At 51.2% G+C, this 26,710-nt stretch overlaps 11 protein-coding genes across 11 annotated transcripts; 5 read left to right on the forward strand and 6 right to left on the reverse strand.

Annotated features, from left to right (window-relative positions):
• Positions 1-440: 440 nt before the first annotated feature.
• On the reverse strand, positions 441-1,473 carry J4E82_000896 (uncharacterized protein; the record flags this gene model as incomplete). The annotated part of the gene is made up of 2 exons (XM_051727216.1): positions 441-1,181; positions 1,237-1,473. 2 exons carry the CDS (start codon positions 1,471-1,473, stop codon positions 441-443), a joined length of 978 nt encoding a protein of 325 aa, XP_051593023.1.
• A 2,886-nt stretch (positions 1,474-4,359) lies between these two features.
• J4E82_000897 (uncharacterized protein) lies at positions 4,360-5,321 on the forward strand (the record flags this gene model as incomplete). Its single annotated transcript, XM_051727217.1, has 5 exons — positions 4,360-4,669; positions 4,731-4,895; positions 4,957-5,118; positions 5,181-5,225; positions 5,287-5,321. The coding sequence occupies 5 exons, from the start codon at positions 4,360-4,362 to the stop codon at positions 5,319-5,321; spliced, it is 717 nt and encodes a 238-aa protein (XP_051593024.1).
• Positions 5,322-5,570: 249 nt separating this feature from the next.
• On the reverse strand, positions 5,571-8,095 carry J4E82_000898 (uncharacterized protein; the record flags this gene model as incomplete). The annotated part of the gene is made up of 2 exons (XM_051727218.1): positions 5,571-6,869; positions 6,914-8,095. The coding sequence occupies 2 exons, from the start codon at positions 8,093-8,095 to the stop codon at positions 5,571-5,573; spliced, it is 2,481 nt and encodes an 826-aa protein (XP_051593025.1).
• Positions 8,096-8,919: 824 nt separating this feature from the next.
• On the reverse strand, positions 8,920-9,776 carry J4E82_000899 (uncharacterized protein; the record flags this gene model as incomplete). Its single annotated transcript, XM_051727219.1, has 2 exons — positions 8,920-9,560; positions 9,611-9,776. The coding sequence occupies 2 exons, from the start codon at positions 9,774-9,776 to the stop codon at positions 8,920-8,922; spliced, it is 807 nt and encodes a 268-aa protein (XP_051593026.1).
• Positions 9,777-10,061: 285 nt separating this feature from the next.
• On the forward strand, positions 10,062-11,738 carry J4E82_000900 (uncharacterized protein; the record flags this gene model as incomplete). Its single annotated transcript, XM_051727220.1, has 2 exons — positions 10,062-10,218; positions 10,267-11,738. The coding sequence occupies 2 exons, from the start codon at positions 10,062-10,064 to the stop codon at positions 11,736-11,738; spliced, it is 1,629 nt and encodes a 542-aa protein (XP_051593027.1).
• A 2,226-nt stretch (positions 11,739-13,964) lies between these two features.
• Positions 13,965-16,219, reverse strand: J4E82_000901 (uncharacterized protein; the record flags this gene model as incomplete). The annotated part of the gene is made up of 2 exons (XM_051727221.1): positions 13,965-16,002; positions 16,053-16,219. 2 exons carry the CDS (start codon positions 16,217-16,219, stop codon positions 13,965-13,967), a joined length of 2,205 nt encoding a protein of 734 aa, XP_051593028.1.
• A 1,435-nt stretch (positions 16,220-17,654) lies between these two features.
• On the reverse strand, positions 17,655-18,437 carry EMG1 (18S rRNA pseudouridine methyltransferase; the record flags this gene model as incomplete). Its single annotated transcript, XM_051727222.1, has 2 exons — positions 17,655-18,131; positions 18,183-18,437. 2 exons carry the CDS (start codon positions 18,435-18,437, stop codon positions 17,655-17,657), a joined length of 732 nt encoding a protein of 243 aa, XP_051593029.1.
• Positions 18,438-19,394: 957 nt separating this feature from the next.
• J4E82_000903 (uncharacterized protein) lies at positions 19,395-19,983 on the forward strand (the record flags this gene model as incomplete). Its single annotated transcript, XM_051727223.1, has 2 exons — positions 19,395-19,528; positions 19,722-19,983. 2 exons carry the CDS (start codon positions 19,395-19,397, stop codon positions 19,981-19,983), a joined length of 396 nt encoding a protein of 131 aa, XP_051593030.1.
• A 691-nt stretch (positions 19,984-20,674) lies between these two features.
• J4E82_000904 (uncharacterized protein) lies at positions 20,675-21,512 on the forward strand (the record flags this gene model as incomplete). The annotated part of the gene is made up of 2 exons (XM_051727224.1): positions 20,675-20,794; positions 20,847-21,512. The coding sequence occupies 2 exons, from the start codon at positions 20,675-20,677 to the stop codon at positions 21,510-21,512; spliced, it is 786 nt and encodes a 261-aa protein (XP_051593031.1).
• A 1,272-nt stretch (positions 21,513-22,784) lies between these two features.
• Positions 22,785-24,624, forward strand: J4E82_000905 (uncharacterized protein; the record flags this gene model as incomplete). Its single annotated transcript, XM_051727225.1, has 4 exons — positions 22,785-22,942; positions 22,991-23,741; positions 23,789-24,289; positions 24,349-24,624. The coding sequence occupies 4 exons, from the start codon at positions 22,785-22,787 to the stop codon at positions 24,622-24,624; spliced, it is 1,686 nt and encodes a 561-aa protein (XP_051593032.1).
• A 714-nt stretch (positions 24,625-25,338) lies between these two features.
• J4E82_000906 (uncharacterized protein) lies at positions 25,339-26,512 on the reverse strand (the record flags this gene model as incomplete). The annotated part of the gene is made up of 2 exons (XM_051727226.1): positions 25,339-25,949; positions 26,014-26,512. 2 exons carry the CDS (start codon positions 26,510-26,512, stop codon positions 25,339-25,341), a joined length of 1,110 nt encoding a protein of 369 aa, XP_051593033.1.
• Positions 26,513-26,710: the final 198 nt, after the last annotated feature.

Raw genomic sequence — 26,710 nt, forward strand, 5'->3', positions numbered from 1 at the left:
TGCGAAGATGTTGTGTGTGTATGTTTGAGACGTGAAGTAATGATTGTAGAGTAGCTTGGGCAGAACCGGCTCTAAACCTACGCGAGGCTTTCAAGGCTGTTTGCTTACGCCACATCGGCACTAGATGGCATTAGCATGCTACCTTCTTCTGTGTTGATCAAGATGCTGTTAGGATAAGACACCACAAGAACTTAGTCAAAACAACAGTTTGCGTCAAAGCCGAAAAGGCAACGAATCCAATTCGTTGTGGGAATTACGTATATACACAAGAATTGAAGACAGGCGACGCTCAAGCCGCTCATTGCAGGAGACAAGCCCACTAAACACTAACAAAGCTCTACTCAAAAAAGGCCAAATGTACCCCTTATCAATCATGAAAAACACCCGATGCAAACGGCATCTTTTTATGGCCCAGCAACGCCATCATCATGGACATGCGCTTACAAGCACTGGGAGTACCAGTCGTTCTGCTTGACGCACTTGCAGCCGGAAGCGCAAGTAGTAGGACCCGTGAAGCCGATGCCACCGCACTGGCCGTACTTCTGAGCACCAGCACCACCGGCAGTAGGAGCAGGTTTAGCGATGGTGGCAAGGGTAGTCTTGGCTGGGATAGCAGCCTTGGTGGTAGTAGGGGCGGCAACCTTGGTAGGGGCAGGAGCAGCGACCTTGGTGGTGGTGGGAGCAGCGGGCGCAGGCTTAGCTGGGGCGGCAGCACCACCAGCACCGTTCCAGAGCTTGGGTCCTGGCATGGGGTAGCTAGAGTAGGAGCCGTAGAGGTTGAAGTGAACACTCGGGTCTTGGGCGCTGAGGTAGCCGGGGATAGCAACACCGGCAGGCAGCGCAGTGGTGCCAGAGCCACCGACCTTTACGTGAATGCACTCCTGGTAGAATTGTGCGCCACCGATGCGGTCACCCTCATGTAGGGCAATAATCTCAGGGCGGATGATGTACTCGCCAGGTGCAACATTGGGCAGAGTGAACTCGTGCTGTCCTGGCTTGCCAGTGTATGAACCCTTGATGAGCTTCTCGACGGCCCAAGATTTGCCATCGTAGCCATCCTCAGCGATCTTCGTCCATGACATAGAAGAGCCAGCCTTAGACATGTAGACGGTGATAGGTCCCTTGTGAGATGGGTCGATGATGTCGTCGCTAGCGTCAGCGTTGTTGTGGTGCCACTCGACCTAAGAGTATTCGTCAGTTCAAGTTCTATACAATGCGGACCGTTGGAGTACTTACAGCAATCTTGTCACCACCGTTGACGGCAACCGACTTGGAAGCCTTGATGTTGGCTACGTTGCACTCCATAGCCTTGGAGGTAACGTCGGTAACTGGGTTGTTGTTGGGAGGAGAGTCAATGTAGCCGCCCTGAACATTTCCGAGACCTTGAGACTTTCCGTTGACCGAGATGGAGTAGACAGTGGTGTGAGCACTGGCAGCGCCAGCGAGAGCGAGAGCGAAGATGGAGGCCTTCATTTTGAATGTGGAATTGAAGAGTTGATTGGTTGATTGAGTAGTTGTTCTTGTAAAAGGTGACTGTCTGAAGAGAGCGACGAAGTAAAGATCGAAGAAGTCAAAGACTGAAAAAGAACGTGTATAGAACGAGTGTGTTGAGCGTCAAGCGTGTCTTTCCAACCAACGTGGGCACCATGGGTTTTATACACGCAGAATCCTTCCGTATACGGAATCACGGGTCCCAAACATCGCCATCTCGCTTGGTGATTACATGTCAGTTCAGTGCCCGGACTAAAACAGCCACCAAGAACGTGTTGGCGGTTAGCCGTGCAGACAGACATCAGACTTCATCGTATCCTACACGACACTAGTGATGGGAAGAGGCTAGATCCGCCGTTAGAAGCACAGGGGCCGTTGGGAAGAAGGACGGCACGACAGTTGAAGCCAGAGCCTTACCGTTTGTAGGACGCAGGATTCAAGTGGCGGTGTTGAGACTATGTGCATACCCTGTGACGATCTGTTCTAGGTGCAGCATCTTGGGTTCTTGATTCAAGGAACCTGAAACATGAGCGAGGACATCCCTTGAGTTGATCTGGCGATGAACCCTTTTGGAGCCAGCCAACCCCGAGAGCCTCGGTATTTTCTTCTCCCCTACTCTTTTTAAAGTGACAATGGTCGTTGTGCGGCGGTATTCTGTCTGACCATCATGAGTAGGTGATGATGGTCAAAGCCCTATTTTACAGCTTTACAAAATCGTGGTAGAAGCGAGAGGTATTTTCGGAGACCCTCATTTCGGTTCAGTGGCTGAAAACGCCATGTATTACCGCCCAGGACAGCACTGAACAGCGGCGTCAAGATGTTCCGTCATGCCGCAGACACCTGCGGAAGTGGAAATGAGCGAGGAGACGCGCATTGTCGCGCGGTGTCCGATGTTCATGTGAGCACAACTACCAAAACAAACTTGCTAGGTACGACGTGTAAGGAGATAGTAGTCTTCGCATAGTTCCGCTGCTGTGACTATGATGATGATGCCTTATTAGAGTTGTTATGATCCGTGGAAGGGATTGTGCTGATCCTTCGTCGCTGCACGGGCCCATGGACACTTTCCCAGTCCGCGGCTCCGTGGCTTGGCGTTCACAAAATCAATCTTGAGGACGGGACGATCAGCCTGCCCAGAACACAAATATTTGGGATACAAGGTTATGTGCGTTTCATGACAACTACATCATGCAAGCCTCAGATCGAGACCATGGTTTTCAACTGTTGATCAGGTGTGCCCACGCTCGTCCCATACAGTCACTTTCCATGTGGCCCACAATACGTGCTAAACGAGGACAAGAAGCAGAGTCAGGGGCATTATTGACGAACTAGGGCGCAGCGATGTTTCCGATCACTGCTCGTGTTCTGTGCATGTGTCAATCCTACAGAGCCAACATGCGGTCACGAAAGGTAATTAGATACAATCCAATAGGTAACTAGCCACCTTGGCATGGTGCATAGGTACTTCGTTGCCAAGGATTCGGAACAGAAACGTCCCTAACCAAGATCTCGAACACCCCAGCTTCACCAACTGGTTGCCTATTTAGTTGGTGCCAGAATCATACTCTCTCTGATCCGATCGCTCTGGTGTCTTATTGACGCCTTGCTCAACACTACCTAGGTATGCGAAACATTCGCCATTCCCTGCAGTATACGCATCGATCAAGACCTGTCAACAAAGTCGTACAACATATACGAATATTCAGCACAAAGGACAGTACAAGCGCGATCAACTGATTCTGTAAGAAAGTCTAGGAGAGAGACGTAAGGGGTAGAGCAAAGGGTAGTGAAAGTGTAGTAAGGTGCGGCTGCCCGCCTTGGCAAAGAGCGACACTTGAAGAAACAGTGTTCTTGCTCACCAATGTGCTTTCGAATGTTTCTTGAACACCAGAAAGATGCACATTCGAACGCTAAGGTGAACAGCTACATAGACGGAACAAATCTTTTGGTACCTGGATTCATCGGTGATCACTATCTCATTCTCTTTTCCTTCTCAGGCATCGCCTATCAACTCTCCATTTTTCCCTGGAACTGCAATCACCAAAGCAGAACGTCTTCTACAAATCCACTTTCTGGTCTCGTACATCCCAGTAGCGGCTGCAGCCGCTCTTTTTGGCGATGGAAGCAAGGAACAAGTTGTCCACCTATCATTTCACGTACAGCACTCTTTCAACACGACTCGCCAGGGATATCGGGCTAAGATTCCGTCGATTAGGTATATTTTGACAGAAACCATGCGTACTGTGCCTAGGAACCTCACTAATACTAGCCAATAGTGTTGCATCATGCTTACCTTGCACCTGGACTATCCACATTTGGTCCAAAGTAGCGTGGCCGATGTTACAAGTAAAGAAGTTGTAGTCGGAAGTGCCTACGTTCTTAGTTATGCTTCCGAGCTCTAGTACGATTCTGAGTAGGCCACGTTCCCGGGAAATGGCGACGGCAAATATTAAGATGACCGAGTTAATCTTCCGAGGCTGAAGTACGTGCGGAGACGAGAAACGCCAATGCGCGCGACTACAACAGGTAAGCCTATGCTCTTCTCATTGGCGAGGTATATTGAGATCTCCGAAACGGTCCTACTTATGTCAGGTGTCTCTGGTGGCAAGGCTGGCTATGAGGTGGTTTATACTAGAGTTGACAGGATGATCTGTCGGAATCTAGGGACGGATCGCGCTTGACGAAGCACACGTTATATGAAGGTCCACTATGAGTAACCACCACCGTTTAAAGTCGAGTAACGGTGTTGTGAGCAGTTGAAGCACTGCAATTTTGGGACTACAAAAGGTTTGGTGCTCCACACGAAGAGATGGATTTCAGAACAGCAAGAAACATATCGAGCAAACGTTCAACCGCCAATCGCACACCATGAAGGCTGTTTCATTCATCCTCGGCGCACTCGCCTCCGTTGCCTTCGCACAACAGCACACGCTCTGCAAGGATTACGAATATTTCTCCAGCAACGGTTACGAGCTCAACAACAACATCTGGGGTCGCAGCGCTGCGACCTCAGGTTCGCAGTGTACCTACGTCGACAGCGTGTCCAGCACAGGCGCGAAATGGCACACGTACTGGCAGTGGACGGGCGGAAAGGACAACGTCAAATCCTACGTCTACTCTGGACGTCAGATCACCAAGAAGCCTGTTAGCCAGTACAGCAACTTGGAGACGGAGGCGTGTAAGTGTTGTTAAACGAACTGCAGGTGAAACATATACTGATCTCGTACACCCACGTTTAGACTGGGTTTATGACACCAACAACATCCGCTGCAACGTTGCATACGATTTGTTCACTTCTGCGAACATCAACCACGACACCAGCAGTGGTGACTACGAGCTCATGGTCTGGCTCGCCAGATACGACGTCTACCCCATTGGCACTTCGCAGGGTATGGTGACAGTTGGTGAGTGTTCCTATACAAACTGCAAGTGAGACATACACTGACTTCGTACACCCAAATATAGCTGGTCGCACTTGGGAACTTTTCTACGGCCCTAACGGTTCCATGAAAGTCTACAGCTTCGTACCTTCTAGCCCTATCAACAACTTCAAGGCAAACCTCAAGGACTTCTTCACCTACCTCCAGAACAACAAAGGCTTTCCCGCGTCGAGCCAAAACCTCATCAGTAAGCTGCTCCCCGCATCCCTTTCGAGATGACTATAGTTGCATATGCTAACGCTTTGACAGCTTACCAATTCGGTACTGAGGCTTTCACCGGTGGACCTGCAACGTGTAAGTGTCCCTGTACGAAATGCATGTGAAATATAGACTGACTTCGTATACCTATATCTAGTCACTGTGAACCAGTGGTCTGCTAACGCTTGGTAAATGTTGAATGTATTGACATAACCAACGGTAAGCTGTTCACGACAACGACGATAGCTTCGGGGCGAGAGACAGTCAGCAGTCTCGATGTGTGAGGCACTGGCACCTCTTTGAAAGTCCAGTTCTTTATGTACATACTTAGGTGCATTGATTTTCAAAACGTATATATTCTCAACAAACATTCCAACATCGAAGACGAGATTGTGAAGAGCGAAAGCCCTAGATCATATAAGGATGAGCTGCTACTTGCACTTACAAGGCCATGAACAGGCCTATGGCGCCAGCCACAACGCCCCAACCTAGACTGCCCACCGTTGTCTTGAACGCACCACCAGTAAACTGTTGCGGCGCACTGCCGTTTCCACTCGCACTTTGTCCCGCAACAGCAATTGTGCTCTCGCTCTTCATCGTCACCTTTCCATCCCCACCCCTTAACTGGCCTCCACCACTAACACTAGAGGGATCCATTGTACTGCCCTGAACACAACCCATCGTGCCGTTTCCACGGAACATGCGATCAGCAACGCCCTTCCACACCTCGGTAACATCGGTAATCATCTTACCGGTGAACCACATTCTGCAATCCGCAGCTTCGTACATGAACTCCAGGGGAGTGGCACTAGCATCGTTCTGTCTCAGATTGTCTTTGAGATTGACGCCGCCGGCGATACGTCCGCCTTGGTACGCAGATCGCTTGAAGAGTTGTGTGGCGAAAGCAGTCCTACCAAGATCCATGTTCATCCAGGCTTTTTGTTCATCGGGTGAGCCGAGGAAGTAGACGGCTTGCATGCGGATTTGAATATCGTCCCAGGAGAAGACCTGAGCGCCCTTGGTGCCGCCTACACCTTGCATCGGACCAGTTTGAGGGCGTCCGCCAATGGCGATTGTACGGACTGCGCCTTGGTTCTTGAGTAGTTCGGAGACAATGGCGCATGTTGAAGAACACATGCCGTCGTGTAGCATGACCATATCTTGTGCTTGGAAAGGTTGTGGTGTGCTGGTTTCATTGGCGTTGTCGTTGTAGCCGATTACAGAGAAGCCATTATATGTTGTACTAATACTGTCCGAGAAGTTGTACCGAAGGGTTGTGGTAAAAGAATCGTTGTTTGCTTGCTGTGGACCAAAGAGTTGGTTCCATCCAGTTGCAGCTTTATTATTGACATCGAGAATGTGCTGGTAGTTGAATCCGGCTGTGAATCCAAAGACATCGTCTTGTGTAGCACCGCGACCAAACGCTTCCACAAAAGCGGTTTGGTTAGATTGTGCGTACGTCTTGTTGGCGAGAAAGCTTTCGGTGATTTTACCAGCAGCGTTTAGAGCATCGTTTGCGCGGAAGCGTGTGCCGCCAAAGGGCTCTGCGGCTGCCTGTGGGTATACTTGCTTGAAAGTATCGTAGCCGAGAATCGCATTGCCTCCACCATTGCCTCGTAAATCAAAGACCATCTTCGTTTTACCCGCTTTTTGCGACATCCTTATGAAGTCTCGCATCGTGTTTTGGAAGCTCTGAACATTAGGAGATTCGTAGGACGGGATACTCAGAACGGCAACATCCTAAAGCGGTCAGACAGATAAGAGATGTGATGCGTCCAACTTACCTCGTATCCTGCGCCATTGAGATAGTAGCCTCCAACCGCGAGATTTGAGTTGATCAGCTCAGCCTTTGGATAACCAATATGCGAGGGACTCGGCGTAGCTGTGGGAGTCACAGTCCTTGTAGAGTTGCTAGTAGGTGAGGGAGCAGGAGCAGCAGAAACAGGCTTCGGCCCTGTACAGAACCTTTGAAAAAAGGCCTTACCGCTATCAACACCAGTGAAATTTCCAAAAACGACAGCGACGTTCATACTCGACCAGGTAGTTCCATTGGCAAACTCCATGGTTGTATTCGGACCCTGATATTGCCCAGTTCTGAAACTTCCAAGAAAGGTAGTACCGGATGCAAGAAGAGCCTGAGAAGGGAAAAGCGCATTCCATCGTGTGTCTGCATCGTGGAAATCAGAATCAGCAGACACGTTCGCCAGATAGCTCTGAGCGCTCATGCCGTTAATCATCTTGACGGGCGACGGCTTGAAGGAAGAATCGTTATTGGCTTTCACAACATCTCTGTACGTATATATCTCTGGAAGTGCCATGCCATCCGAAGAAATAGAGACCAATTCCGATCCGGTGGGTCTTTGGAATTGCATTGCCGAAGCAAGAATATCGGGTTGATAAGCAAAGTGGTTGTCGTAAGCTTTGGTAAAGAGGTTCAGCATCTTCAGCTGGAAGTCGTACTCGGTCTTGAAGTTACCGGCAGCGACTTGTTTTTGCATCGTGTCCAGCTCGCCTATGATGTCGACGGGCTCTTCGGTGTATTCTTTCGGTGGGTTTTTGAGGTAAGCAACATTCGATTGCCATTTGACCATGACCTTGAGATCGTCGATCAACTTGACATTTCCTTCCTTGTCAAGAGGCACAGACTGCAGACATTTTACTCCCAACTCTGCAGGAACGACAGGTCGGGCTCCAGAGGGTAGAGCTGCTATGGCCATACTGACAACCGCACAAGGTTCTTGTCCAGGAGAAGCCGATGAGGGGGTCGACGAGTTCAGAGCACCTTCTGAGCCCGAGGCGGTAGTACTGTTCTCAACTGCTGCTGCCATCATCAGGTCTACATCTGCTTGCGTCATGACCTCGTTCATATCAAGGTCAGGATAGTCAGGAACACCGTACATCCATGGGTGCGGATTTGCTGTTGAGAGGCCGCAAAAAGCGCCGAATAGTACGACGGACGAACGCATTTTGATTCTCAAGGGGTGGTCGTGAGGCGCAGGTATGCAAGCTCCGGGCTTTACAGCAGGATTCACAGTTTTGCCGTGAATAGAATTAATTATTAAAAAAGAGCGATCCAGCGCCAATAGTGTACTCAAACTAGAAACAAGAAATGAAAGCGTGAAGAAGAATCCTTCCGCAGCGAACTGACAAGAGAAGGAAAGAAGGTAGAGTATTGCAGCTGTGTCTACCTACCCACATATGAAGCACATCGTGCATCCGCTGTGGCGGGGCGATGCTAAGGAAGGTTAATCCAGGGTGCAGCAGCGTTGCTGCATTATCGAAACATCAAGACCCAACCAAGCAAAGTAGGCGAAGAAGTCGAAACAATGTCTGTGTCCATAGTCTGTCGAAAGCACAAGTTATTGCGTTCCGGATCAAACTCTTAAAGCCATAACGCGGATATGCTGTCGGCTGAACCATTAGAAGTCCTATCATCGGGATTTGGTATGAAGAAGCCATGCTTTGTTACGCATGGCATGTGAGATGTGGTGGAGATGCAGAGTGGACAATTGTGCGGTACGCGAAACTGACACGAAACATTAACGTGCTGGTGTGCTAAGCCTTAGTTGGCCTAGCCACAAGATGCAACGTCTCGAACGGCATCATGCGAACCTGCGAACTGCAGTGCGAACACCCTGAAATAGTCACATGCATCTGCAGAGTGACTCCGTGTGGCGGTTCAGTTGGCGATATAGCGAGTGCTGAATAAGGCTGGCTTCCGAGTAATATGTCTCATGCGTGTCTATGCTGCAGGGGGTGACTAAGCCCCTACTACATATGGCAAAGGGCTCTAATCTTGTTCCAAATCTTCTTGATACTGAACTTCTCGGTCCCATACCTCAACCTTGGTAAATGGGCTTCTTAGCCAGTTGTTCAGCTCATGAAGGAAAAGCTTGCTGTTCTCTCTGCCAAGATATTCCGCCAAAAGATTCTCCGCGTGTCCGCTACTTGCCCTCAGATCTACCATTTTCAGGATAGAGACAATGTACGACAGCAAGAATTCAGCGTTGCTACTTGTTGTAACTGCATCGGAGGATGAAGCCTCAGACTCGGTGTGCAGGTAGGTAAAAACGCGGAGTTCGCGCCGAATCCAAGCACGTGCTTTCGACTGCAGTTCAGGCGAGTTTGCGATCAAACGGGGAGAAATGTCACTGTATCCTGAAAAGCGATTACTGCCGACATGCATCGAATACAGTTTCCTTCGGTACACGTCCCTGCGTCTGCGCAACGCAACATCTTCAATCGGCGGCGAATATGGGCGACGTGGGCCGCGTGGTCTGCTCGGCAGTCCGTAAGGTGCAAAAAGAGAGCCAGGTCGATCGGTGCGGCTATGAGAGGCATTTGCAGGTGGGTGGGTACGTTGAACAGTGTAGCTTTTGTAGTCGGTGGGAGAGCGCCAGTCGTACTGTACAGCTGCAACTTGTGCTTTGCCTGCGTTTATCGTCAGTAAGAATGTATTGTATGAGAAGGGGGTGCCTTACATAGCGGGCAGGTCGACCGTTGCTGCAACCAGGACACTAGACACACAAAGTCAAATGTGTAATGGTTGCATGGAGAGGCGATGGCCCTCTCTGTTACTGGAGAGAGACATATCACACAAGTGTCCTCCGAGTCGCCTTGAGTCGAGCCAGCCGTGCTTGCTGGCATGCGCTTCCTTGTCGTGCTGTCGGGCTGAGGAGACGAGGATATGGCCCTGATGATGAGCTCATCCCGTCGGGAGTGAGCTCGGGCCAACCAAAAGTGATCGCGACTTCCCTCCTCCAACGCAGCCTGTTCGCTCGACATTCACCTTCCCGCTCGCAGCACGTGTCCAAGGGCGTGCAATTCGTCGCGCATCTCTTGTTTCACCCTGCAGCACATTCCTCGCGTTGAATGCTCATCTCCGCTATCAGACACGTCACTTTGCCCTCTATCCGACGCTCATTACCAGCTATGCTAGCAACTTCAACCCGGCCTGCTGTCGCCGGGCCAAATGGAAAGGCAACATACCACACTGTAACCGCGCTAAAGAGGTGGTCGTGTGACGAAAAAGAGCTACCTTCTGTATCTGACGTCAAGGCAATCCACATCTACGACTTCGACAATACGCGTATGTACATGGCGACTCTCCATCGCAACTAGAGCTGATATCTTGCAGTCTTCGCAAGTCCTCTGCCGAACAAGCAGCTATGGAACAGCGCGACCATAGGCCAGCTGGGATCACCCGACATGTTCCTCAACGGAGGCTGGTGGCACGACTCGAGCATTCTCGCGGCAACGGGCGAAGGCATCGACAAGGAAGAAGCGCGCGCATGGCAAGGCTGGTGGAATGAACAGATTGTCGAACTCGTCGAATCCTCCATGGCCCAGAAGGACGCGCTGAGCGTGCTTCTCACTGGAAGAGGAGAATCCGACTTCGCTGACCTCGTCAAGCGCATGGTTCGCAGCAAGCGATTAGACTTCGACATGGTCTGCCTGAAGCCCGCGATAGGCCCTGCAGGTCAGAAGTTCAGAAACACCATGGAATTCAAGCAAGAGTTGCTCAAGGACATTGTTTACACATACAAGGATGCAGAGAAGCTGAATATATACGAGGATCGCGTCAAGCATACCAAGGGCTTCCGCGACTTCTTCTTCCAGTTCAACGAAGACTTGCTGAGAGCGCAGAACCAGGCGTCGCGCCGGCCCATCACGACCGAAGTCATTCAGGTCCCGGAGAATGCCACACAACTCGACCCCGTCGCCGAAATCGCCGAAATCCAGAAGCTAATCAACGCACACAACATACAGGTCAAGTCAGGCAACGCCCCGCCCGGCACTCCGCCCTATCAGATCAAGAAGACTGTCTTCTACACCGGCTACATGATTCCTTCTGACGTAACCGAGAAGTTGACATCTCTCGTCTCCTTGCCCCAGGGCGCACTGAGAGACGACATCCGATATCTCGCCAACAGCATACTCATCACACCGAAACCGTGTCCGAAGAGCATACTTGACAAGGTCGGCGGTATTGGAGCAAGGGTCAGGTGGAAGGTGACCGCCATCTCCTGCTTCGAGAACAAACTCTGGGCTGCGAGAGTTGAAGCTGTGCCTAAAGGGACCAAGTTCTATTCAGAGAACCCCGTGCCCACGGTAGTCCTGGCTATTCGTAAAAATGGTCGGCCAGCAGATGCTGCACGAATCGTCAACTGGCATCCCGTACCCCAGGATCAGGCATTCGAGTTTGACAGCGTTGTAGGCGAAAAGCAAATGTTGCGCATTGAGGAAGAGACACCGAATGAAAGCGAGTATGAGAGCTACTTCCCCAACAAAGCTCATCGCAGAGAAGACCAAAACGGCCGCCACGACAACCGGCAAAATCACGGCCGAGGAGGCAGGGACAGAGACGACCGACCAGGTGGTTACCGTGGTGGCAACCGAGATCGCGGCCGTGGTAATAACAGGAACCCTTCGTACGGTCAAAGAGGAGGTGCCCGCGGCGGTAACCGGGGTGACCGTGGCGGCGGTGGTGGTGGTGGTCGGGGACGCGGTCGTGGTGGTGGTGGTGGTGGACAGTACAGGAGTCTGGATGATGTCGACCACGGCTATGGAAACCGAAGCCATGATAACAATCCGGATGCCTTTTACTAAGCCCAGGCTGTGCAATTGTCCAACTGGAGGAGTTCGGTCATGATAGTATGTACTGTTTAATAAGATACCCGGAATCGTTCAGCGCACACCAAGATTGCGTTGCTCTAACAGTCTACATTTACACCATTGATGGACACGAAGCTTTCAACACAACCTCGTTTCTACGCTCTTCGGACCGTGTCAGTGCACGACCTTCCGAGAAGGCCGAGGACGAGGCTGGCAATCGGCGATGACATTTTATCAACACCTTTCTGTAGAACCATTGGGCCACCCAACTCATCACCGATGCGACACGCTACACCTTCTTCAACCGTACCCAGAGTCGTATCAAGCCTAGTCTGTTGTTTTTTATCTCTCGTGAGGATAATATGGGGATACGGGTGGGACACAGTGCCCGAAGGAGGTGAATCGGCGATCGCATGCTGAGCTCCTAGGGTAAAACTTGATTGGGGTTCACCACGACATTGCTTGGACGCATGGGCTTAGTAAAGCGGGGTGACTGCAGACTTTGGCGGTGTATAAGTATGTGAGAGTATGAGAGTTCAGGGTCGTTGACGGACCCTGATCGTCGCTGGCCCATCGCTAGTATGACGTCTATCGTGGACTTCCTGTTTGGGTAATATTGGTAGCTTTTCAGAGTCATTACAACTACGGACCTCGAGGCCGTAAGTGATTGTCGCTCCTTCTCTTGGCGTGTTGCACCATACGGCCGTTTGTTTGCTCACTGTCCGTCGCTGACAATCCGACATCCACAGCTGTACCAGTCGAATCGGGTGCTTGCTTCACCCGTCATCTCCTGCCCAGAGTGTCAAAGTCATCGGATTGAAGAACACGTCGATCTACGTCGCCGCTCCCGAGCCCTACTCGACCTACGTTGAAGCTCATCAAGACTTCCCGCCAGCTTGCAGAGTGCCGGAGACACTCCTTCATGCTACAAGATGCCAGTTCGGAGTCGCGATATCACAACCCAGGCCCATCGTCCTCCACAGAGTAGAGCGAATTGACGCCTTCCACGTCCTCCATTAGCACGGGAACAAGATGTGTACAAAAGTTATCCTCAAGCACAGCACATGTCAACACGAGTTCTGGGTTAGGCGCAACTGCACACGCCATCCGGAGTGCGTTTTCCTTACTCAAGTCTACCGAGAGAGAGGTGGCGAATGCTGGGAATGCGATCCAGAGCAGGGACCGCCTGAAGCACTTTTTCCGCGCGAAGTGAGCTGGCGAAGGGTTAAAAGCAAGGTCAGGGAAGGAGGTCCTGTCAGTGTTTGAAGCGTGGAAGTGGTGTTATGTCCAATGTGTAACTATCAACGTCTCATTCAACATATGCGTCGAATATTTGGACCGACTATGCAGATACCTCATCACTCAATCATATGTTCGTCAGATCGTATATCTACATTCTTCCAAGTAAAAAGGGACTCTGCATCTTCTCGCACTTTCTCCACACTCTCCTGTCACCTCCTTACCACCGATATCATCTGATCTAAGTTATCCAACACATTCACACTCATATTCACCGATCACCACCGAGTTCTCTTAACCCGAGCAATTTGAGAACCAACTACCAGCAAGATGTGCACACGCTTCGTCGTCAACTACCCATGCGGTCAGAATAGTTCACCCATATACAAGCTTCGAACGTCACATATGTAGAGAAACCGGCGGTATCGTAGTATAGTACTCCATTGATATGAATGGGAGATGCGATGCTCATCTTTGTGATGCGTAACAGCCAAGTACTGAGTGCAAGGAGCAAAGTAGAACTATAAGAGAGAGGAAGAGAGGTTGAGTGCACAGAGGTGAGCAGGTCGAAGCCGTTCAACGTCGAGACAAGAAGCGTACAGACGGCAGTGACCTTTGTCGGACATCCCGTTCCTTGTATACTGTCGAGGGTATACTTTCTCGAAGATAGGTAGCGACGTAATGGAAGGCACAATACAGTAGCACAAACAGGCACGAGTGATTGGACAAGACGAGTTTTTTTCCCATTCCACCCATATACCCATTCTATTCATTTCGTTGCCTTTGGTTTCATTCTATGTTAATCATACAAGCCAAGACAGAACGCCATACCAATGCTGCGCCGTGAAATGCCAGACCGCTAAAAAGGGCAACAAAGACGCGAATAGCTGAAAGCATTACGCAGATGCAAGAGCGAGAAAGCAAAAGCAAACATGCGTCGTAATGCAACGGTACAACATGCAAAAAAGAGAAGAGAGAGAACTAATCACTATCATCCCTTGCCCGTCCAGCCTGGCTTCCTTCAAAGTTCCTCATCCTGGTTGCATGGTTGTGGTTGATCATGCTGCGAATGGGATTCTTGCGTGCCGCACTAACCATGCTGGGTGTAGGAGGGTGTCTTGAGGCGTGGACACCACCGGTTCCATATTGCACTTCGTCAAAAAGATTGTCGTACTGGCCTTGGGTCAGACTATCCTTTCTTGATGTCTTGGAAGGCTTTACAGGTCGGACAGTTGATACCTCACTAGGTTCAGAGATGATAGATGGTTTGGACTTGGAGGACCGCGAGGACCGGTGAGGGCGTGATGAGTCCTCATCGTCGGCGGAGTCGGCGGATGTCTTCCGCGAGCGGTGAGAGCGGTGAGAGCGTTTTGATGACTTGCTGATGGACGACTCGTTGTCATCGTCATGCTTTTTACTGCGGGACGACTCTTTGTCATCGTCGTGCTTCTTACTACGAGACGAATCTTTGTCATCGCTATGCTTCTTGCTGCGATGGCTCACGGATGTCTCAGCGTCGTCGTCCTTCTTAGACTTATGGCTGCGGTGGGAACGGTGCCTGCGTCGTGGACCATCGCCGATCTGAGAGATACTGTCGCTGGGAACGACAGTGTCAAGATCGTCCTCGCTTACTTCTTCAATGTCAAGGTCGTCGATGAAGTCGTCGTCGTCATCATCGTGCTTGGACTTGTCACGGCCTAGGATGCTGCTAACAATGGAAGCAGCCTTGGATGCAACCTTGGTGGGGGCCTTTGATGGAGCCTTCGATGCAGGGGCTGGTGGAGAAGGCGAGGAGCTACGCTCCTTGCGACTGCTACTACTGTGCTCTTTGTGCGAGCTATGTTTCGAAGATGAAGTGTGAGAGGACCTGGCCTTTGATCTGCCCGAGCTACTCTTGTCATCATCGTCAGCACGATCTGCCACGAACGATGAGATGAAAGAACTAGGAGCTGCGCTATGTGCTTTCGAGACTACACTTTGAGGCTTGGACGATGGTCGCGGAGGCTTGGACGTTGTTGCAGTGGAGACAGTGCTTCTTGCCCTTTCAATCATCAGCAACTCAGGGCTGGTATTGGAGCGGTGAGCTGCCGTGAGCCTCGAAGGAGCCCTTGACGGGGCAGTAGAGTATGCAGGGGCATATTCGATCGCGAGTGGCTCTGCGATCTGCGTGCGAGGAGCCTCAAACTGAGACGGTGAGTAGTAGCTAGCGGGCGCAGCCTCGATTTGTCGTGGCACAGAAGTCCTAGGGATCTGGGAAGCGCGCGAATAGGATGATTGCGCGTCGTCTTCAATGCGGCGTGCTACTGGTACTACTGGCTGAGCAGGAGTTGGCGGTGCAGCGGTCTCGACAGGTGGTTGCGCGGGTTGTGGGTCCTGCTGGGGTGTCGGGGGTTGGGATGAGGCCTGAGCGAAGAAGCCAGCCGCAGTGTTGACCGCGTTTTTGGCGTCCATGAAGGCGCTGAAATCCGCCTCTTTCTTCGCACTATCTTTTTCGCTCCGCATGAATGCATATGTGACGGCTGCACCTGCAGCAGCTCCAAGTAATGTTCCGAGGATGTGCGTGGCCGCCCCACTGCTGGAGTCGGATTTCGTCGTCGTTTCGGGAACAGGAGCGACAGTGGGTGCAGAGGCGCTTCTGGCTACAGTCGGTGGCTTCGGAACAGCTGATTCGGCCGGTGGTGCCATTGGTGTTGCGCCAGCTCTCGAAGCACACGTGTGGGCACTGAAAATACTCGGGCTTTCCCGGAAGCTCTGCGAAACTGTCCTCGACCACGTGATGACCCGGCTGTGTTCGATAATGGTACCATCGTTTCTCATGTCTGGTCCATTTCGGTAGACGACCTCGATGCTGTTTCCGTCAAAGTCCAGAACTGCGGCATTGAAGTGACCGTCTTCCGCGCAACGAGAACCCGGTGACCCATTGGGACGTCCGCCGGCAGTTAGTGCAGCGGTATAGAAGTTCCGGACCGCAGTCGTGCTAGGTGCGGTGAATGCGATGTGTGCTGCGCCGGCCCTTACACTACTGAGCTGTCAGTTGCGGTGTGCCTGGTGATCATTTGTGGTACTGACCCAGACGTTTCTTGGCAGAGATAGAAATCGGCATCATGAATTCCGAGACCAATTTGGTTGCCAAATTGGCCAATGTAGCGGTAGCCCAGTGGTTGAAGCGCAGAGAGAAAGAATGACGTTGACGTTGGAAGATGCGATACCGTGAGACCAATGTGGGAGACGGGCATTGCTGAACAGCGGTGAACAAAAACAAGAACGACAGGACGCGGACAAAGCAATCGCCGAGAGGAGAGTCAAGAAGGAAACAAGATATGAATATGCACACGATCAGGTTTGAACGTGTTAGAGCGGTTGGAGATGTATGGTGTGAGTAGGGAGGGCAAGTATCGGTACGGCCTCGAGGTTTATATCATAAACCCCGTCCAGGTGCAGCGTCTCGATGCATCGTGAACCGAGTGGCAGGACGTTCCATACCGTTGCGGGACACACCCTACTAGCACGCCCCACTGCTGCAGTTAGCTATCAAGGAGGTCGCTGTCAAGATGTTGTGATGCTGCCACATGTCCTGCGTCTGCAGCTAACAAATTTGTTAAAGTAAGCGAGGTGTCGGTGTATGACATTGGTCCTCGACGTCGGCCCGGAGCCGCGAGAGGTTTAAGTCGCCGCACGCCTCACATTGCGTACTGCGCTATAGTACATATGGACTCGTAGCATTCTGGTCGCTTGTCGCGTGCAACAGAGTATTTGCGGTCTGGACGCGCCACTTGTCGTCGTAACGCGCCATTGGACATGGCGTGACGTCGACACTGGGGCACCGTTCGCACAAGAACCAAGATGTTGCTGCAGTGAGGCTACGATCGCAGGCATCGTGGTAGATTCTTGGAGTCGCACCAAAAAGTCGGTAGGACTTGCCATGCTGTTGCTTTTTTCGATGTTTACGCGAGATCATCATGGGAGATCGGCGATGCGGCTCCATGTATAGATGCTACCCGTTGCCCTCCCGCCACATGCGCAGAATGCGATGAGTCCCGTCAGGGAAGCGTCTAACCTCATGAAGTATAAAATGAGCGAATAACCGGGTATATGCTTGAAAGAGGGGTTCAAGGGATCGTACTGCGAAGATGACGTGAAGTATACTTTTTTCATTCGCCAGATATGTCATTCCTGACACTGATGATCCTCCTGCTCAGAGTTCCTAGAGTGGATGAAGAGCCGCGATATCCTACAAGCTAGCTACTGACAGACACGTTTCGAAATCGAACGACAGGCCCTGATTAGACCCAGTGGTATGACACCGTACACAAGGCGCATACAGACTAGCGTACTGCGCTGACAGAATAAGATGAAAGAAAAACAGGAGGTGCGGGGTAGGTTGAGCTGCCCCGCGATCTTCAAAAGAAGATTGATTGTTGTGCGTTGAGCCAGAGTAGTTGTTTTGTTGTAAAAAAACCTCAAGCAGACGCCCAAAATCAGATGCAGTAGCGCACAGGCTGTCGATGTTGCGATCTAAGCCATGAACGTGTCCTGCAGCCTATAGGTCCTGGTTATTTTTCATCAATGTGCGGTCCGTGATCCGACTCGTCCGCCGTGAGTCAGTTGTTGCTTGTGGGCTAGCTGGCGTGTCCGGTATGGATAGGTCCAACCCTTGGTCGTGCTGCCGAACTAGAAGATGTTCCAAACGTCTTCCGCAGCATGGCAGAACTTACTGCATGCAACGCTGGCACTGAGGTTAAACTGGCTAATGGCGATGCTGTCGTCCTTGATGTGATCGGCAAAGTCGTCGTTGCCCTTGGCCATGGCACCTACGAAGACTGCAATGCTCTCGCCCTTGTTGAGGCCGCCAATGTAATCGCTGACACGTACGACCTCGGAGTCGAAGCTGAGCGTGACCTTGCGGCAGTTGGGGGGAAGGTGATCGGTAATGGGGTTCTTGATGACTTCGATGAGTTTTTCCTGGGATGACGTCGACCGGATCTGATGTCTGTGCAGGAGTTGGACCATGAGTCCAGCGAATCGCTTGAAGGTACGAGGAATGCGCACTGTAGGGCTGACCCTTATGAGCACATTCTTGGAGGTGTGGATGTAGATTTGGAGCTTGCCCGCCTTGTTGATTGGCGAGTCAAGCAATGTGAGCAGACACTGTAGCGCCACGTTAGCTGACGAACGCCCTTAGCCCCCTCTTGTACGCACTTGATGTGTGATGTCAGGCCGGGCCTCGCTGATATCGCGCCCCATCTTGCGCATTACGCCAATGTGATCGTCGCTGTTGAGCAGATTGTACTTGTCTTCGCGCGCGCCGGGGCCCCGACCGGTGCCATGTGACGCCTTGTAGGTCTCGAGGGTCGCATTGCACAGAACGACGATCAGGCGCTGCGTGTCTTTGTCGTTGGTCGGGATGGGGGCATGCTGCTCGGCGACTAGCTTGGGCAGCTCTGGGGGAGGCATTGATTGTGTTCCTGCGCGCGGTACCGTAGTGTCAGCGTTGTCGGCGATTGATAGTGAGCAAAGGCAATGGCGTCACCAAGAAATCCGCGGTCGACATACTTGCGCGCTTCTTTCCCCGCTCGGCTGAGTCTCGGGAGGTAGGTCTTTCTGTTGGCGAGTTGGACTCTTCGGATTTAGGGAGGGGAGCCATATTGACGTATGGTGATAGACAAGTTACTCGAGTAACCTTGTACGACTCTGTGTGACGTTTGGCGCGAAAAGATTGGTTCAAGGCAGGAAAAGCGAAGAAGTGATGAGTCGTTTATTCGGGTACCTGAGGATTAGCAATGGCTGCATGCACTTACACACCAGTATTGATGAAGTGTCTCTTGGTCGACGAGAAAAAAAAAACGGTGGATATGCGGTAAGCTCGAGCAATGGCTGGGAACTACGCGCCCTATTTGTGCGAACTGTCGGTGAAAACAGCGTTTTTCCTTCGTCCAATCACAAACGGGCGAGCGGCATGATTACGTGAGAAACCCAACAATCCACCGACTTAGTCCTCATCACCAACTCGCCTATGCACCTTACCACGCAGAGTACAACAACGGGATGCACCAGCGTTGTGTTGGAAGCAGACAGCAAGCTGCTGCCTTAGTCATTGGCTATATGCGACGTGGTCGTCCATTGTAGCGACGGTTGTTTGACTCGACGCCAGGTCGTTCGTTGGTCCGGGGAAATCCAGCGTCAAGCGAGGTCCGCAAGCGCAAGAGTATCCGAGGATGCGCAGTCAACTCGGCGTCAGTCACTGCTTACACCGACAACACCCGTGGCTTCGAGAGGAAGTGCTCCTTGCAAGTAATGTAAGCTCCCAGTCGGGCGTCGGAACGTTCTGCAACGAAAGCGTCTCACCATAGTCTCTTGGCCCGCCTTGCATTTGAAACAGTCACCATATCAGGCGGTCGCCTCACATCGAACATGCCTCTATACGCCATGCGTATGGCCTTTTCTGTAAACATCATGCGATCTGCCAAGGATACTAAGCGGTCAGGTCATGCGCGAAACGAGTCTGGTTTGGCTGTCGCGCTGCCGCCTGAGCGGCTCTGTGGTGGGTACATGAACGCTAACCGTCGCATTTTGCCCGTCCCTGTCGCTGTCATCCAACATCACGTCCTCTTTCCTTATTCCGATTCTTTCAAGTCGCAGGCGATATCTTTACACATTCTTTTGGTGGCAGCCGGCTGTCTTGATTCTGATCGTCATCGCAAGCTCGTAAACGCTCCGACAAAACAAATATTATTCCAGTCACCTCGGCCAATTCGACCGTTCGCAACCAAACAACTTCAATATGGCTTTCGAATGGCTTGCACCGATCCTTACGCCCGCCGCCCTGCGCTCCGTACAAGCTGACGGTCGACCTGTCATCACGCTCTTTCTTGTAATCTTCGGTCTCTCAGTCTTCGGTGTCCTGATATGGTACGTCCACTTCGTTACATCCAAGATGTATCCGAAGAAGAAGGATCCAAATGCCAAGAAGGGCCCGTTGCTCGGCTTCATTAAGCGATAAATGGTGGAAGAGGGCGGAGGAGGGCACGCTGGGCCAGGCTTGAAGCGAGCAGGATCCTGCCGATGGAGGACGACACGACCATCAAGAGAACAATTGCGACGTTCATGTTCTGTCGCCAAGCGCAGTCTCGATCGAATCTACGACGAAACTACTCTGATCGGCAATGGTCTCCCTTCGATTCACCACGGCGCGTTATCTATCTTGCGGGAGGGTTGAAGGATGGATCAGACCTGTTACTACTTGTCGCAAATGGTGTTGACAGGCCACCGAGGAGCACGCGGGTTTCATATCTATGAGCGAATGACTTGCTATACTTTCAAAATTCAATACATAATTCTTACCCATCACAAACCAAATTCTTATATACACGAAAAACTGGAATGTATCTGCATTATAACACTGGCATTTGGTTCGATAACTTGTTCCACGCCATTCGTTATACAACCTCTTCCGAAGCTTGTCGGCACTCATGAGGTCCATCGGGGATTACAAGCCAATGACGTATGACCTACCCACTTTGGATAAAAATGCAGCAAGTACACGTATATACGAACATACGGCTTATATCCGATTACTTTTAATCATGTCACTAGATATGTGGGTGCCTTTGAGTGCTATAAAACCTGATGGAAGGCGAATAATATGATGCCACCACACAAGATACCAACACACGCTTAAGACAGTTATCATCATGTCTACTCAGTCTATACCATCAGCATTGCCTCTACAAGGCAAGGTTGCTATAGTCACAGGCGCTTCGCGAGGAATTGGGGCTGGCTTGGCGTTAGAGCTGGCGCGAAGGGGAGCAAAAGTCAGTCCACCGACTTTGACCAAGTCAATCAAGCCGCTTACACATGTGACAGGTCACCCTCGTATACACATCTCCGAACAGCGGAAATCTAGCAGAAGAGATTGCCTCGAAGATCAAATTACTTGGCAATGGTAGCGATTCGAAAATCGTTCAAGCTGACCTCAAACAACTCGACGCACCTGAGAAGATCATGTCGGCGACTAGGGAAGCGTTTGGTGATAAGATCGATATCCTCGTCAACAACGCTGGCGTTTTGTTTGACAGGTCCATCACGGAAACAACAGCAGAAGACTATTCCAGCATATTCGATGTCAACGTCCGCGCATCTCTCCTTCTCACAGCCGCGGTAGTGCCCCATCTACGTGCACCAGGCCGCATCATAAACATGTCGTCTATAGGCGCACGACTAGGTATCGCCAATCTGACTCTCTACACTGCATCCAAAGCAGCGATTGAAGGCGTGACCCGGAGCCTGGCACAAGAGCTAGGCATTGCAGGGCATACAGTCAACGCTGTGGCGCCGGGTCCCACAGAGTCGGAGATGTTGGACAGTGTACCAAAAGAGGTCGTGGATGTCCAGTTGAAGCAAACTGCTGTCGAGAGAAGAGTTGGCACTGCGGACGATATCGCAAGAATTGTGGCCTGGCTCTGTAGCGACGACGCGAAATGGGTTTCGGGTCAGACCATCTCCGCGAGCGGTGGTTTCCTGAAATTGTAAACGCGTCTGTCAATGTTTGGCAATAAAGCTTCTTGTTTGATATGGAAGCTTGAAGTGGATCTCATGGTGTTTGGGTTCTAAGACCGGAGATGTTTGGACGGGAATAGATCGGATTTAGTTGGTACACGGGCAAGCGACCGTTCAAACAAACATGCAGAATACAACCGAGCGAGTACACATTTGTGCGGAAGTCGATGATGCCACAACCGTTGGATGGTCGATATTTGAACATGCATGCTTAGGGGTCGTCTTCTTCAAATTGTGAAAAGAAACTGATATCAAGACTTCTTAGGTGGGCTTGAATAGTCGCAAGCTTCAGCCAAGACGTACGAGCAGCAGTGCATCCATCTCTTACAGCTGTCACTCTCAGCCATGCCGCAAGATTATCGTGCGCCATCGAAGCTTGTGTCCAGATCCACATGGGAACGCGGTCGAAAGCCGTCGGAGGCTCGGAGCACAACGTGGAAGTCGTAAGGTGAGCCAGCATCGGCAGTTGAGCCTCAACGCACCGACCAGGGGCTGGGTGGAGGCGCTTCACTCTAACGCACTAGGTTTTAGCCTACCACGTCCCAAACGCCTCTCAAACGCCTCGCTCTGCCATTTCGCATGGCGAAGACTAAAATGCATGGCCATTCACGTTTCAGAGCTGAAGCTTGGCATAGGCCTAGCCCTAGCCACGCCATCTCGCGTCCCTAATTGGCCATCATCCCGTTGCGATACGCGCTCGTAGACAGCGGATCTTACGGTGTCGCAGCTTTGCACTGCAGAGCCATGAAAGATGGTTCGACTTCTGCTACCGTTTCGCTCTTTGGGCCCTGGATTGCCCATCCTCCCGACTATCTGACGGACTGATACCCTTTACCCACTTCGCTAATGGCAAAGCTGACCTGACCTTGTCCTAACCCCCGTCGTCGGTGCCGCTTCTTCCTCTGTTCGCCGCAACGTTGGCTTATAGGCTTTTGTTTCCCCTACTCACCCCAAGACTCGACCGATTTCATGCCGGTGCTTCTTTAGCCGGGTGACTGAACGCCTCTTCTTGTACTATTTCTCTTCTTTTGTGCGGGCACTCTTAGTAAGTCACTTCATTCTTTTCCCAGGGCTTCTCGTGCTGGTGTGTCGCTGTCCCTGGTGGCTTCGATCTAACCTCTGCACAGATTACTTAGACACTCATTGAACTTGTTGCTCCACTTCGGCCACATTCAGCAGGTCTGAAGATCATCGGCATCCACACCAGTCATTCAATTGCTGCTACATTCGCTCCACCCAGCAGCTATGTCGTACACCACCAGCCTCACAGGTCGCGAGCGGTCAAGATGGCCACCGCTGACGCGCATGCTCATGTCCGGAGAGATGTCGGACGAAAAGGCGCGAGAGTTGACCCGGAAAGAGAAATTTGACGTGTGGATGGTCAACGAGGGTTACCGAAGATTGTAGGTCACAGCACCAGGCCAAAGAAGCAAATCGACTAACGTACCAAGCTTTGTGTTCACCTTTGCGATATTGCACGTCATGGTCTTCGTCTTTGGTATGATGAACTATGGACTGAAGGATAACTCTATTGGTTCAAGGAATCGCTTTGGTCTGACCTTCCCCATTGCTCGTTCGGCCGCTCTGGTGCTCCACGTCGACGTCGCTTTCATCCTCTTTCCAGTATGCAGGAACCTAATTTCTATGGCCCGTCGTACGCCGTTGAACGACGTAATTCCTTTCGACAAGAACATTACCTTTCACAAGCTGGTGGCCTGGTCCATCGTGTTTTTCTCCTGGGTTCATACTATCGCCCATTGGAACAATCTCGCCCGATTCTCGGCAACGAACGACCTAGGATTTATGGGATTCATCCTAGCTAACCTTGCGACCGGACCTGGATGGAGTGGTTACGTCATGTTGATTGCGCTCAACGCGATCGCTATTACAGCTGCTGAGAAGGCTCGTCGCGCAAACTTTGAACGCTTCTGGTACATGCACCATCTGTTCATCATATTCTTCGTCTTCTGGTCGATCCATGGAGCCTTCTGTATGATTCAACCCGATTTTGCGCCTTTCTGCGATGGAATTGGTGTCTTCTGGGAGTACTGGATGTACGGTGGATTTGCCTACCTGGCTGAACGCATTGCCCGCGAAGTACGTGGACGACACAAGACGTACATCTCCAAGGTCATTCAGCATCCTAGCAACGTTTGCGAGGTCCAGATCAAGAAGGAGCATACCAAAACTCGTGCTGGACAGGTATGTCGCCTCCCTATTCGAACATGACCGTATGCTAACGACGACAGTACATCTTTTTGTGCTGCCCTGAAATCTCCATCTGGCAATACCACCCCTTTACACTTACCAGCGCACCTGAGGAAGACTACATCTCTGTGCACATTCGTATGGTCGGAAACTTCACCAAAGCCTTCGGTCAGGCCCTTGGTTGTAGCACGGAGAGGAAGCCCCCTGGCGAAAAGGGTGAGAAGGGCGGATCGAGCGAAGAGATCGCCTTGCGACAGATCCTCCCCCGAGTCTACATCGATGGTCCTTTCGGTTCCGCCTCTGAGGATGTGTTCAAGTTCGAAGTCGCCGTTCTCTGTGGTGCTGGTATTGGTGTTACACCTTTCGCCTCGATTCTCAAGAGTATTTGGTACCGCATGAACTACCCTCAGGGATCTCGTACAAGGCTAAGGAAGGTATACTTCTTCTGGATCTGCAGAGATTTCGGGTCGTTTGAATGGTTCAGGTCGCTGTTGCTGGCTATTGAGGCACAGGATATCGATGACCACATCGAGATCCATACCGTAAGTTTTATGCTCATCAGCGGCTCTTCGAAATGATGATTTACTAATCATCCCCATAGTACCTTACAGCAAAGATCAAGGCAGACGACGCGACAAACATCATGATCAATGACGCAAACGCCGAACAGGACGCCATCACCGGTCTCCGCGCTCCTACAAACTTCGGTCGACCCAACTGGGACATGATCTTCAAGTCCATCCGCAAGATCCACTCACCTGCCGAGGCTGGTGTCTTCTTCTGTGGCCCCAAGGGTCTTGGTTCTACGCTCCACGTCAAGTGCAACATGTACTCTGAGCCTGGCTTCAGTTTCGTATGGGGCAAGGAGAACTTCTAGATGCCATCACGAGTTTTGGAGAGCGAAAAATGGGGAGAAAGACGAAGGGGCTGGGGTTATACCATTTGCTATATTGAGAGCGAATTGTCACTTATTACTACGGTTGTACATAATTCGCTCGTCTCTTTACACTTTTGGTCTTTTTGTTTGTTAATCTTGAAAGCTGCAAGCGGCTAAAGACACATGTTCAAAGTCTACGATATCCCATAGAATTTCTAATGATGAAGAAAGAATGAATTCCATACGCAAGCGTCTCCACGGCCACACATCTTCGTACTTGCCAATCCAAAGATTAGCCTGATTGTACCTTGGCTCCCTCAGATTTCAGGCATCATACAATCCTACGTATCCGTAATCACGCCACTCTCATTCATGCATCCAAGCCACCCAAACATCCCGAAACCCTGTGCGCCGCAACACTAAGATGAACTCCACATCGCCTCGGGTAACGGCAATGCTCGGACTCCGCGGGATCTACGCTTCATACCGAGCGATGGGTTTGGGATGGCCCTTGTCAGCGCGTAGCAATTCAGGGTGCAGAGCGGACGGTGTGACGCAAGGTCGGGAGAGGAGACGGTTGTCAAGCTTTGGGTGTCTCGGGAGCCAAGGGCTTGGGGTCTGAGCATGTGAAAGGCTTCAGAGACTAGGATTTGTATATGGGAACTACGTCTTATGCTGTCAGATGAATTGGATATGATGGTGTGCTACGCTAAGCTACAATCGTTTCTTCCATCCCTTCTCTAACCAGTTGTTGATTCCTACAAGTCCCTCTAGTTCTTTAACCCCCGGATTGATACCTTCGCCTACACTTATATCGTGAGCTCCAATGACCCATACGTTGTCCTTCTGCGTGAACTCTCTTGTGCGCAACATCGTGTTCACTGCTTGTTCTGGATCGGCGTGCATGCCTGACTTTGCATAAGGTGGCCTGGCAGTACGTTTCGGCTCTTTGAGCAGGTCCGGGTGATGATAACAGTCGCCGGCCAGCAGTACAAAGGTGTGCTCGTTCTCGTTGGAACCTGATGTCGTTCGCAGTAGCATCATCTGATGGCCCGACGAATGTCCTGGAGCGTCGATAATATACGCTGATCCATCCCCGAAAACATCGTATGCCCGATCAAAAGCGCCGATGCCGATCCACTCAGGCTTTTTGAGATCTACAGCAGCATATTTACCCTTTACCATACCCTCCATGACCAGACCAGCTCTCTTATCGCCTGCTTCTTTCAATATATCATCAGGCACAAAACTCTCTACAATCTTCCGGCTACCATCCACTGGCAAAGTCTCACTCAGCGTTGGAGCTTTTGGATCAGTCGGATAACCTGGAGTTCGATGTACAAGGTCAGCAAGTTTCTCACATGCAGTTCGCACATGGGAGATACCCACCAGGCCTTGCGTATGTACAGCATGTTGGTCCAACCCACATCTCTGCCTCTTCGAATCCAGCCTTAGCCCCATCGCCAACATGGTCAAAGTGCATGTGCGAAAAAATGACTGCCTTGACTTTCTCAGGTTGTTGATCGGCCGATCCATGCTCTTGCAGTATCTCTGCCGGTGACTTCGGTTCGCATTTGAAGTTCGGTAGAGTGCCTTCCACAATAAGAGGGGGGAGATTTTCAAGATCTTTTCGCATGCCTAGATCGAAAACGTACTTATTCCCGGTTGCAGTGTGTTCAATGAGGAACACATAGTCTGGAGCATAAAATGTCTTCCTTTTTCCGCTCTCGTCATTGAAGTCTTCTGACTCTTGCGGCTTATCCGGACCAGGGAGCAAGACCATGTCCGTAGGGATGTGAAGACCGCCAGCTTGAATCAGATGGACTTTGCATGTTGCGGTGGAGGAAGGTATAGATTGCCATGGAATTCGGGTTGATGACTCTGACATGGCTACAGTGAAGATGAATTGCTGCTGGTTTTGGAAGCAGCTGTGCGAAATTGCTGTGTTGGAAGACGCTCGAGATGTTAAGCTAGTAAGACATGCCATTGTGTTGATGACGTCAACCGCATGAACACTAGTTTGCTGCTGCACATTGCTTAGAAGTTTGTCCAAAATTATCCTCAAGCTTGACGAAGCGTAAAATTT

The sequence above is a fragment of the Alternaria postmessia genome, assembly GCF_024291825.1.
Source record: "Alternaria postmessia strain BMP 2775 chromosome Unknown scaffold_3, whole genome shotgun sequence".
Classification (NCBI taxonomy): Eukaryota; Fungi; Ascomycota; class Dothideomycetes; order Pleosporales; family Pleosporaceae; genus Alternaria; species Alternaria postmessia.